The sequence below is a fragment of the Hyaena hyaena genome, unplaced genomic scaffold, assembly GCF_003009895.1.
Source record: "Hyaena hyaena isolate Hyena2069 unplaced genomic scaffold, ASM300989v1 scaffold_1706, whole genome shotgun sequence".
Lineage (NCBI taxonomy): Eukaryota > Metazoa > Chordata > Mammalia > Carnivora > Hyaenidae > Hyaena > Hyaena hyaena.
The window spans coordinates 185,699-198,704 of record NW_024082342.1 but is presented as its reverse complement, the minus strand read 5'-3'; the positions used below and the strand labels follow the sequence as shown (position 1 = coordinate 198,704).

The window sequence follows — 13,006 nt, the reverse complement described above, 5'->3', positions numbered from 1 at the left end:
TGCCGCAAGCTAGGCCCTGGTGCTAATTGTCCCCTTTTCAGTTCAAGACCTTGACTGCCCCTGGTCTAAGCATGAACATTTGCATGCGTTCCAATTTATCTAATTGTGGATATATTAGCATTTTTTTCTCCTTCCAGATGGTGATGTGAAAAAGGGCAACCGTTGAAACTCAGTCACCCAAGTTAATATTGTGCCTCTTTCTCTGTAGGTCAGGCTGCTGCAAATATGTTGGGAACAATTTGGAGCTCTGTGTGTGCTGGGAATGGGGGTCTTTGCTAGGTATGGGGGAGGGGAGTGGTCTGGGAGTCCAATTTTCAGAGAAAACTCACCAGTTCCTGTCAACTGAAAGAAACGTTTCATGCACATGGTGGGTCAGAATGTTATTTTTATAATATAAACCACCTGGCCTCCTCCTCGTTTACCTCTGCCACAAATGCTATTCTACACACATACCTAGACCAAGGTCCCTGGTAACTATTACAAAACCATGTTGTGTTTGCTCCTTGAGGTTTCTCTTTCCCCTTTTTTCTTTTCTTCTTTTGCTTTTTTCAAGTTAAGGTGAAGACAAGATGAATTGATCAGGGCTCAGAGTTTTGGTTTATTTTTATAGTTGCTTTGATGTAAAAGGACTTGGCTCTGATTGCACTGAGAGGGATGGAAGGGGGACGAGGAAAGATGGAGTCAGCTTTTATTCCTCACTCAGCAACTCAGGAGACAGTTAGCATCTTCCTAAAGCTCATTCAACTAGGGACTTGGAGACTCCTGCAAAGATAATCCCAAGTCTTTATTTAGTGTGGATTCTCTTCCCAAGCATTCCTTTCACTGAACTCTGTTGTTCTATCTGGAGATCAAGCATCTCTATTCACTTTGCTTGCTAAGAAAAGACAGAAATTAAAGTTAGGGAACAGGGCTGGGGAATAAATACAGCATCTCATTAAAACAATATGTACTCTAAGTTTCATGGCAAGTCATTAAAGCCTTGACATATGACTTTCAAATGGGAAGGGGCTATAACTAACCTTCCTATCTTTGGGTCTCATTAGTTGCAACACAGGGTGCTTTCCTGTGGAAATTTCTACCAGGAAATGCCTCCTTTAGAAGTTAACATTGCATAGTGTGTTGTGCATTTGAGTCAAGGTGTACAAGTCTGGAGACAGAGAAGAGGTCCTGGATGATTTCAAATAGAAATACTTTGCATTAAAACAGCGTTGGTGTAGGGCAAGAGCCTCAATTTTATGGCAAGAATTAAATCTCTATTTGGGACACAGAATGTTGAGGCTAGGACTTATTTAATGATCAGTGAAAAGAGCATTACCATTCCATTTAGCCAAGTCTATGAATTAATAAAATTTTCTCTTAGTCCATGTCTCCTGGTAAAAACTTAATTTCATAAACTTAGTTTATTGTGATTTAAATATACTTTTAATTCCATGGACTTTGAGAAGACTCATTCAATGCATGAAAGTGTAAAACATGTGTTTTATATCTGATAATACAGGGAAAGTGTGCATACTGCCTCAAGTAACTAAAACACAATAAAACCAAACAGCCCTCTCCTTCTTTTAGGTCATATATATCTTGGAAAAGTAATTTTTCTAGGTATCTTCATAGGCAAAGGTTTTGGTTTGAAAACTAAGAGGCATAAAAATGAAAGGCCTTTTAGAGACACAGAGCTTTGCTAGGAGCTCATCTACTCTGTGTGTTCCTCTCACATCTCCCAACTGTGCAGCCGTATTATGCAACACCAAACATTTGTTGAAAAAAAAAATCAATCAACGGCTTGTCTTTAGAAATATTAAATGTCTCAGTACCATGGGGTGCCTGGCAATACACAAACAGCCTAAATACCCAGACCATGTTTAACACCTATATTTATTCTCCGTGAAGAAATATTAACAACAGCAAAATGTTTACATGAAAAAGATGTGATACCCAAATGACTTAGTGTCCTGCCCTTCAAATTAAGCTATCACATCAATGTTTTAGCCAGGGGATACATTTTTTATTCAATCCCAACTTATGCACATAAATAATTGCATAGTCTAGTACTACACTCAAAGGAATTTTTGGTTGTTATTCCAAATAAGAATGAAGTTTCATTAATACAAATCGCTCTAGCAGACTACCTGGAAGGCCGCGTCACTGGTTGGAAAACAAAAATTGAATCAAACCTTTTAATCAAAATAGAAAAGAAGATAAAATATTCAAATAAGTTCTCCTTTTGCGTTTGAAAACAAAAACAGCTGCTGAAGCAGTGAGTGGCTTTCCTTCTGAGTTCACCAAGAGGGGAGCCAGACGTTGATCTGATGGCCTCTGTGTTGCTCTTATTGTAAAAAATGGAAATTACTGCAAGTTTTCATGGTCATGATATGTGGCTAGGGAGGGATTAACTGCCTAGACAAAAATGGCATAAAGAAAATAAGTCCAAAGTGCGTGAATTCCTACCTAATGCTTGTAATATTAGAGGACGATTTCTTTTATAAAAGACACAATACGAACTAAAGTGTTCCAATGTAACTCTCTAAAAAAATAACAATATCAATAGATCATTTTATTCATTGTTTTGAAATTCAAAAATGAATCATATTTTCACTTCTCTTTTTCTAATACTGTAGTGATTTAGGAAGGCATAGTTTAAACAAGATTATGGCTGCTGCTTTTCCCTCCGGCTCTCTTTTTTTTTGTGGCTTGTGGTGTCAAGACTAACTGAAATTCTTTAATTAGTCTTCTTGGACACAAGCCTCCCATTTACTTCAGTGGGAGGTTTCTTTGCATAAAACCAGCGGTTTGTGTCCATCAGAGCCTTTTGACTGCTTTCCTTTGATTAATCAGAAAACTAAAGCTAAGTCTGAATACCATTTTTCTAAAGAATGAATGGCCATAATCTCTTACAGCTTTCATGAAACCAGAAGGATTAATCCTTCAATCCAGTCCCATACTCCACTTCAAGTATTTTCAATTACTTGGCACCATTGGAGGTGACGTCCATGGCTCAGTAAGAAGGCTACTGCTGGCATAATGGTTTCTCCATGTCTCAGCACATGGTCTTGGCATTAATAATCCATCACAAAATGATTTACAATGCACAAGGGTGACATTTGATTATGCAAAAAGCATTGCAGGAATGAGCATATAGGCTCTTACTGGCCAACTGCTGGCAAAAACATGATGAAATGTTATATGGTGAAAATAACATTTAAGATGGTTTCTGAACCAACAAAGAAAAGAGTAAGGTCATTGCTTTAAGAGAAATTTTCTTTCTTTTTTCTATTTCCTAGTTTTCCTTTCTCAAATCATATTTTGGAGGGCCAAATGGGTTAAGGGGCCATATTTGTCAGCCAATCACCCAAACACATTTTCAAAACATTTGATTCAGGAAATTCTGCATCCTTTAAAGCAACGATGTTAACAATCCTCCTGAGAACCTTAAAATATAATGATTTAAACATAAGGTAAAGGAGACCCTGAAATGATTACAGAAATCACCAAGAGACCTCACTGTTGAAGAGTTCAATTTTTTCATTTTGTATTCTATTTTTTAAAGATCACAAGGAGGATGTTGAGTGTACTATCTAGGGGAAGCCCTATCATTTTGAGTAGAAATTTATGAGATGGTTGGGAAATTCATAATTCTCAATGTAGTGAAAGCAAAAACAAAAACAAGAAAATTTGAATTTCTTAAACTAATGTGCTCTAGACCCATTCACTGATTTGTCATCTACATTATATTCTAGATAGGTTGTAATGAATGCACTTACCACATAAGAACAAACAAAATGAACACGTGGGTGAGAGGATGGCCAAATCTTGGTTATTTGTGGGCAGGGGTATAGGGTGGAAGGAAAGTTAGTGACATAAATTAAAGTCAGAGAGACTTAGATGTTTTTTTTACATCAATATTTTTAAATTAAGCCACAGATATGAACGTAATAATATTACCTGATTTTAATGTTCCTGCCTTTTCTTTGCCAGCTCACCATCTTACAGTTAGGTAAAATACCTTAGCTGATATATTGTATTGCATATCGTAATATATATACACACTATTTTATACATCAATCAATAGTGATCATATACAATAATGGACAAATATAAACTTCAGTGATTTTTTTAAAGTTTATTTTTGAGACAGACAGTGAGAGAAGGGGAGGGGCAGAGAGAGAGAGAGAGAGAGAGAGAGAGAGAGAGAGAGAGAATCCAAGCAGACTCCACACCAATGCAGAGCCCAATGTGTGGTTTGAACTCACTAACCCTGAGAGCATGACTTGAGCCGAAATCAAGAATTGAATGCTTAACTGACTGAGCCATCCACGTGCCCCTAAACTTCAGTGATTTTTGAGATTTGTTATTCATTCATTTAGCTATTCCTTCAACAAAATGTATTAGGCACTTATTATATGCAAAGCACAGTGCTTGGAGTCATAGGGATAGAAGGATACAGACTCTGTCCCTGAGGCATTTACGTTTTATTATAGAGACAGACTATGCACATACGTAGTAGCTAGAAGAGGTCAAGGCATAAATTAAGAACAGGTAGGCTGAAGCGCTGAGTGTCAGGAGAGGAATTCAGGGAGATAAAGTTGAAAGGGAAAGTTGGGGCCAGTTGTTGAGCCTTTACTTCCAGTCTAAGGAATTTAGACTTTAATAAAAAGGCAATAGGGAGCCACTGAAAACCTTTTTTAAAATTTAATTTTGCAATTATTTTAGAGTTATAGAGGAATTTCAAAGATAATACAGAGACTTCCCAAAAAGTAGTCAATATCACCTAAGTTTCTTTAAAAAATTTTTTAAATGTTTTTTTTTAATTTATTTCTGAGAGAGAGAGAGAGAGAGAGAGAGAAGACAGTGTGAGCAGGAGAGGGTCAGAGAGAGAGGGAGATACAGAATCTGAAGCAGGCTCCAGCCTCTGAGGTGTCAACACAGAGTCCGATGTGGGGGCTCAAACCCATGAATCATGAGATCATGATCTGAGCTGAAGTCGAACGCTCAACCGACTGGGCCACCCAGGTGCCCCCACCTAAGTTTCTTTTAATATCATCTGAGTTTTCTTGTTTTTCAATATAATTGCTTATGTCGTATTGTTATATTATACTCCTATGATTGTGTTCCTTTTATCATGTTTAGTGTAGTATATGCTTTGTCTTTTTTCTTACTCAGAAATGCCAAAGATTTTTTTTAATTTGTCTTTTCAAAAGAATAGTTTGGTTTTGTTGACCAGGTTTGCTGGTTTTTGCCCTATTATATCAGTTCCTCCGAAGCTGTCTTACATTGAAATTCAATCTATATTAAAATGAAACCAAAAACTAAAACCCAAACCATTGAGATCAATTACAAATTTAGTATAAAAAAAAGCCCTTGATCCATCTTTTAAGCAGAATATTTTCCCTAAGTCCCACGGAGCTCTGTGATTCTTTCATCATGATCCTGTATGGAATATGGTAAGCCCTTTCAATATGAAAATTTGTGATTTCTTTAACTCAAAGAAAATTGCTTCTGTTATTTATTTCTTCCCCACTATTTCCTTTGTTTCTTTCTAGAACTCTTATCAGATTAATGTTTACCTCCAGGATTTATTCCCATGTCTCCTGTATTAATTTTTTTCCCATCTCTTTGTCTTTTTGCTCTATGTTCTAAAACATTTACTTTACTAATAATTTTTTTATTTTGTCATCCTTCACTAATTTGGCTGTAACCTATGTCCACTCATCTATTTACTCCTCTTTTATTTATTTATCTTTATTATTCTAATTTGGTAACCATATTTTTAAATTTCTTGTTCCCTGCTTGCTCCTTGTTTCACAGCTATTTTAAGGATAAATATCCTTCCACAATTTTCTTCTCTTATGTCATCTGTTGCTTGAATCCTTTATATCCTTATGTTTGTTTGACTTGGCCTTTCTCTTGTTTTTGGTTTTCCTCAAATGTTTGGTGGACTTTAGACCACTGACATTCATAGACAAAGACAGTCATTCAGGTGGCTGGCAAGACCTTGCTCTGTTACTGAGTAGGTCTGTTTGCCTAGAAGGTCTCCCCTGAATGAGAAGTCTGATGGAAGCTCTCTATGAGTAGGCAGATTTCACCTTAGAATGTTCGATGAGGGACTGCAGGTTCACATAGATTAAAGAATCCCTTCCTCAGTGGCTGCCTTTCTTCCCCTTCCCCTGCCCCTCATCCTTATCTAAATGTCTATAGTTATATTAAGCTCTGTTTTGAGGCTTCTAGACCTACCTTCAAATCATCCTCATCAGGCAACTCACTGTCATCAGTCAGAAGTCAAACAGAGATCCACTGCTGATCGATGTTCAGGGTAGGAGAAAGCAAGATCTCTGTGGCTGGCTGGGCCAGAAGTTTTGAAAACAGTTCTTTAAGTAGCCTTAAAATTACTCCCACGCTACTGCCAGAATAATCTTTCTGAAACACATTTGAATGTATCAGTCTCCTACTCAAAATCCTCAGGGGTTCTGATTTGATTTGGAATAAAACCTGTTCTCCTTTGCAAAGTATGAAGAACCTTTATGTGACTATTCCAACATCTCCTACCATTTCTCTGCCGCAGACACACTTAGGCTTCCCAAAGTCTGAAAGTGCTTGCGTTTTTCTCTTCCTCCAGGCCTTTTAATATACTGTTCCTTATGCTAGGAATGTCATGTCCCCTGTATTGCCTGGCAAAGACACCTTCAATTGCATATCTCAGCTTGTGATTACATTTCCCGTGAATCCTTTGACTTACTCTAATCAGACATAGGTTTGTAGGTCTATTTATTAAACTATGTTCTCCCGTCACTCCATAAAGATTTGAAATGATATATAATAGATACACAGTAGCAGGATAAAATAAATGAGTAAGGCATACTAGTTTCAAAGGCACAGAAAAGGTAGAAATATAAATAATCATGTATGATGTTAGTCCTTAATTATATGACATTAAGTTTTGTGGACTCACACTACAAAGAGGTACACTGTAAATTTGCCTCTGGGGTTCCTAGTTGTCAAACCTAAGAGGGAAACTTGAATGCTTGTTGAGTATATAGTCCATAAACTATAAATACAGGATTTTTACCAGTTATGGAAAACTGAGAGATAGTTACTGCACTAAAGGAGTACTTACAAAGGTGACTGGTAAACTGAGAAGTTTCTTCTTTATGCTTTCATTGATCCTCATATATAACTCTATTTAATTACTATAATTTTTTGCACACTGATTTCTTCAAGGTATGGATTATTCCCTCATTACTTGGCCCAACGCTTGATATTTCCAAGTCAGTGAATATTTGTCATATATACTGGACAATCAGAAGTTGATGGTTATTATAGGCAATGTTTTTGTGTGAGTTGGTATACAACTAGAATTGCATCATCATTTATGTTAATCATAAAGAAGATAAAGATTTAACCAACTAGAAGAGCCTTTATAATAATTACTAGGGGCACCTGGGTGGCTCAGTCAGTTAAGCGTCCGGCTTCGGCTCAGGTCATGATCTCATGGTTCGTGGGTTTGAGCTCCGTGTCGGGCTCTGTGCTGACAGCTAGCTCAGAGACTGGAACGTGTTTCAGATTCTGTATCTCCCTCTCTCTCTAGCCCTCTCCTGCTTACGCATGCGTGCATTCTTTCTCTCTCTCTCAGAAATAAAAAAAAAAAAAAAAACCCAAATACAATAATTACCAAAAGAATACTTAGAATACCTAGTATTCTAATATAAATATATTGCATATATATCTGATATGACTCCCAACAAACACCATGGATATTATTCCCCATTTCAAAATCAGTGAAATCAAGAAGTTAAAATAAGTTTCTCAAGAATATGAAGGTATTCAAAGGCAGAAGTTGGGCTTAGCCCAGGTGCCTGAACTCAGACCTGTGGGTCTCAACCTTTGCAGTTGGTTCATGCTTTGGTGTTTAGTAGGTTGCTTAGCATTTGATTACAAAATTGATGGAAGGATACTGATGGAAGGACTTTGCAGGAGTTTCCTTGTTCTTTATGGTTTATTCTAAAATATTTTGAGGGAAAAGGCAGCAGCTATCAGCCAAATAAAATGCTATAAAATTAATTTTCCGCAAAGAAATATCAGGGGCCACCCTAATATAAATCACTTACATTAAAAAAAAAATTGGAACACCTGACAAGTATTTTTGTATATATAATGGAATGCAACACAACCTATTTTTCACTACGACCAAGAAAGCTTATAATGTTACCATTTTATAGAACGACTTACTCTCTTTTAACCCAATTAACTTTTACTGACCAATTTATGGTTGTTTCTTACCTGAAAGTTGCCAAAACAGCTTCCCCCTGGGAGGGTCACATAACTCACAAAGGGCGGTCCTGGAGAAGGCAAGGACTCATAGACCACCACGCCTTCACTTGGGAATGCAGCCCTCTGCTGCTGCTTGCTTTCCCAAAATTCCTGTAACATTGACACAACATTCACTGAAAAACAAAAAAAAACAAACCATAATCAGTTTTTAAGGATGAATGTACTTTGGGAAAAACAAAATTTTATTTGCAGGCTGGATTGTGTAACATGTCATTTCCAATTTAAGCAGAACCGTATGGACGTTTATGAGTGGGAGGGAGCACTTTCCTATTTAATGCAAATGTGTTTATTTCTTCATGAGTATGACTAAAGTAGTTGGGTACCCTAATTCTAATAATGTTGCAGTATACTAAATTTACTTTATAAATTAATTTTTAACACCGAATTAAAAAATGTCACTCTTCTTCTTTGAAAATTTGCCTCAATATGCTTTGTTTAGGGCTGTGGTTATCCAGGGCCCATGCTCCCATTTCTCATAGATTCTTAAACCTACAAAGTGAAAGCCAAATTTGGAGGTAAAGCTATAAACAATACCATTTTAATTGGGACCCACGTATTATAAGATTTAAGAGGAGAAAGGCAGAAAGAACACTCTTTCATGCTCCTCTCCATCCCAATCGAAAAGAGAATGAAAGGCAATTGGGTAATAAGCAGGAGGCTGGAAAAAGCCATAAGTGAAACTAATAACATGGAGACCTTGTTAAGGACTACGTCTGTTAGATGACTTCAGAAAACACAGTAATGGCTATAGCCATGTGGTTTAGATTAAATGACCTGTGATAGCCTGCAGAAGTTTCAGATCAAATTTGGTTGGTTTGTTTATCCTGTACTGCAAATTGAATTGTGAAAATTAACAAGGATAATAGAATTGTAGCATCAAAAGAGACTTTACAGGTCATGCAGGCAAAGCTCTGCCTAATGTAGGAATGTCTTATACAACACTATTGACAGCTGCCTATCTGGTTTGTGCTTTAACACAGGCAAGGAGCTGGTACTTGTTACACCTTAAAGCAGCCAGTTTCCACTCCTAATGGTTCTGTGAAAAGATCCTTTTTGGGAGTAAACTGAAATCTGCTGTCCTGTAAGGTTCATGCAAGCGGCCTATTTCTCATTTCTGGGGCTTCACAGAAGTTTATGCCCTTACCCACGTGAAAGTCCACCGCATACATGAAAGCAATATAGAACATTTATTGCTTTTGCCTGCCTTGAATTTGCTTCTCCTCTTTGTGGGATAACACAAAAGTCTTCTTTAAACAATCATCTTTTCTTCAACCATGTCTTCTTCAGGGTTGAGGGATGGGGATTTGACCAAAGCCAAGTCATTTAGAACCAATGAGTTCGGGACTTCTGTTGGAAATGTTGGAAGACTAGATTCTCTCCTTTTTCTCTAGGGTTGCTGAGAGGATTGGAAGTAAGTGTGACACTGCCCAAGCAAGGAGGAAACTTGGCTGAGAAGAAAGCCAATACAAAGAAGGGTAAAACCAAGAGATGGACAAAGAAAGACTAAGTTTCAAATAAACACTTTGAGTCCCTGAGCTAACACATCTGCTTTTTCCCTTTAAATAATTTTGAGTTGATTGTCTCTCACTTGTATATGAAAGTATACTAATACAGACAACTCTCAGGTTTCCTCAAGTTCTAGATTAAATATTTTTTGTTCTTCTAAACAGTCTTTGCATAATATTGTGTCTATGTCTTTTGGCATTCTCCTGAATACATTCCTAACTGTGCTTCAAAATGTTTAGGTTTAATATTTTTCAGGGAGTCAGAAAAGTCACAGAGTTTGACCTGGAGGCAAAAACAATGCACAGCCACCTTCTAAGCTGTTTACTAGAGTACCTGGCTCCTTTACCTCATTCCTAGGTCGTGGATCAGCTTCATAGTGTGCAGTTCAGGCAAATTCTCAAGATACCTAAGGAATTAGATGCCTGTATATATTTTAAAACTGTACTGTTTAGTATTTAAGAAGTGTTTTGGCAAAAAAAAATGGGAAAACATTAAGACTATCAGAGGGGATAATTGAATTAACTAAAAAGTACATGTTGAAGTGGTCAAGGTGAGATTAGTCATTACAGAGTTTTTCATTCATTCAAAACTATTTGAATAATATTTTCTACTAGTTGATGTAATTCTAAATAAAACTTTTATATCTTAAACTGTATTTTGATTACCCATCTTTCCTGGTCTCCCAGCTCCAAGAAAGCAAGGATTTTTGAGCTGGTTGGTTTGCCTTTCTACTTGCATGTGACCTTCAGGACTTAGCAGAATGTCTTAAAGATTGAATCCTAAAACCAAAGCCAGTACCTGTTGCTCTGATAGTCCACAAGGCACAAAAAGCCTGCTATTTTAAGTTAGTTCATTGTTGAATGAATTTTAAGCTGAGAATTGGAGTTGGAAGATGAAGACGCATGTTAGTCTAGATATATTGAACAGAAGAATTTTGGCATGTAAAGCTATGTGCATTAAAGAGTTCAAAGGTATGTAATCAGTAGATTTCTATATGAATAAAAGTAGCAGTTTTCAAATTTTTCATTCTGCAACCTTGGAAGACTTCTTTGATAGTCTTGTGTATGTCATCACCTCTAAAAGTACAACATATGTACATGCACACACACAATCCATCTTTCTATCTCTATCTCCTCTTGTCGACTGGAAAACCAGATGAATGGAGTGCAGAGGGAAGAAGGCCAGCTTGCTATTTGAAATTCCAGAGATCAGTATAGCAGAGGGATACTCTATTTATGAAACATATGCTCTTTTATTTTTTTTTGAATAGCAACAACAAGGTTCATGGGCAATGTCAAAGAAAATGCAAGCAGAGGCTCAAGTTCCACTGAAGAAAACCACCCAAATCTGAGGACAGGCTTCACTACACAATTTAGTCCCTAGCCACAATTGCCCTTTGGCACTCAGCCAATGATTCTGCCTCCCTTGTTACAGAAAAAATTTGGGCTACCAAGCATGTGATATCCATCCCCACATCTAGTGACCCATCTGTGCAAGTGCCCAGCTCCACATTATTTCTTCCAGTCTCAGATGGCATTGTTCTGGTAGTAATTCTCTTTACCTTCTATTTTTAAAGATTTCCTATTTATTCACAACTTCTCAGCAGCCATAGGTATGCTCAAGATAACCAATCAATCAATCAATCAATGAATTAATCAGTTAAATGAAACACTCAACCTTGGGACTATTTTTGGCTACTAGTTATTAATATTTTCCTGTTGTAGGTAAGCGCTAGAAAGAATATTTTATATTACTATCTCTGATTCCTCATCTTCCATTCATTTTTTACCCTCCATAATCTGACTTTCTTCTGCACTTTATTCCACTGATACTGCTCTAGCAAATATCACCAATTCCTAATTTTCGGTTCTTATGTATTTGACCTCTAACTGTATTTGATATAGCTGATCAGTTTCTTCTAGAAACACTCCTATCCCTAGGCTTTTCTGAAATTATTCATCCTGATTTTGCTTTTCTATTCCTAATCATTTGCTCTCAGTTTCTTTTTATGGGTTTCTCTTTCTCTGTCATCCCTCATGTTGATCTGAATAAAAATCTTGTCTTTTCTTGCTCTCTATCATTTTCCTTAAATGTCAGAACCTATGTCCATGACTCCATATACCATAATATAAGCCAACAGTTCCCACACCATTCTCCTATAACTCCAACTTTGTTAATAGATACTTGCTTGTGAGATGTCACACAAATTCGACATTTCCCAAACTCAACTCATTTTCTTTCCCTAAAACTCTACTCTTCCTCCTGAATTACTTAGAAAGTAATATTATGACCTATTCAGTCACCTAAATAAAAAGCTGGCAGGAATCTTAAACTTCATGTTCTCTTTCCATCCTAATAAATGCCCAAGTTTTACCAATTCCATATCCTGATGTCTCCCATAGTCTCCACTTCCTCTCAATCTGTACTACCATTACTGCATTGGTTCATATCTCATCCAGTATACCATAATATCCTCCTGACTTCCATTATTCTCCTATGCAACCTATCCTCCAATTGCTTCCAGGGTAATCTAAACCTCACAGTTCATCAAATCATTCACATCTTCTTCTTTGTAAAAATTTTAACATATATTTATGTTTTTTGTTTTTGAGAGAAAAAGAGAGAGAGAGAGAGAGAGAGAGAGAGAGAGAGAGATGAGGGGCAGAGAGAGAGGGAAATACAGAATCTGCAGCAGGCTCCAGGCTCTGAGTTGTCAGCACAAGGCCTAATGTGGGGCTTGAACTCATGAACTGCAAGATCATGACCTGAGCCGAAGCTGGATGCCTAACCAACTGAGTCAACCAAGTGCCTCTCATTCACATCTTCTTAAAATCCTTCTGTGAATCCTTCGTTACCTACAAGATAAATAACTCCTTGACAAGGCATAGGAGACTCCATGTCTTGATACTTTCTTGTTCCATACAAGCCACCTCTCTCTTTTCTCCTCCAGGCCCCTTTAGACTCCCTTGGGTTTTATGCTACTGGCAAGCCCCTTACTTCTTCTATTCCTCCTCTTAGAATGCCCTTTTCCCCAGTGGCTGTTGACTTCCTGTATGGCCTACTTATCTTTTAAGATTCACTTCCAGCGTCAACTACTTAAAAATAAAAACAAAACCAAAATAACCACTAAATCCTTGCTACAGAAACTTCAATTCTCTGAGAAGCAGCATGTATACCA

General features: G+C 37.1%; 1 protein-coding gene across 1 annotated transcript in view; it reads right to left on the bottom strand.

The window, feature by feature from the left end:
- LIX1 (limb and CNS expressed 1) overlaps positions 1-13,006 on the bottom strand; it is a 48,577-nt gene that overhangs the window by 22,380 nt on the left and 13,191 nt on the right. The window contains exon 2 of the mRNA XM_039224684.1: positions 8,272-8,435. Coding sequence (XP_039080615.1) covers positions 8,272-8,435 — 164 coding nt within the window. The remainder of the gene's footprint in view (positions 1-8,271; positions 8,436-13,006) is intronic.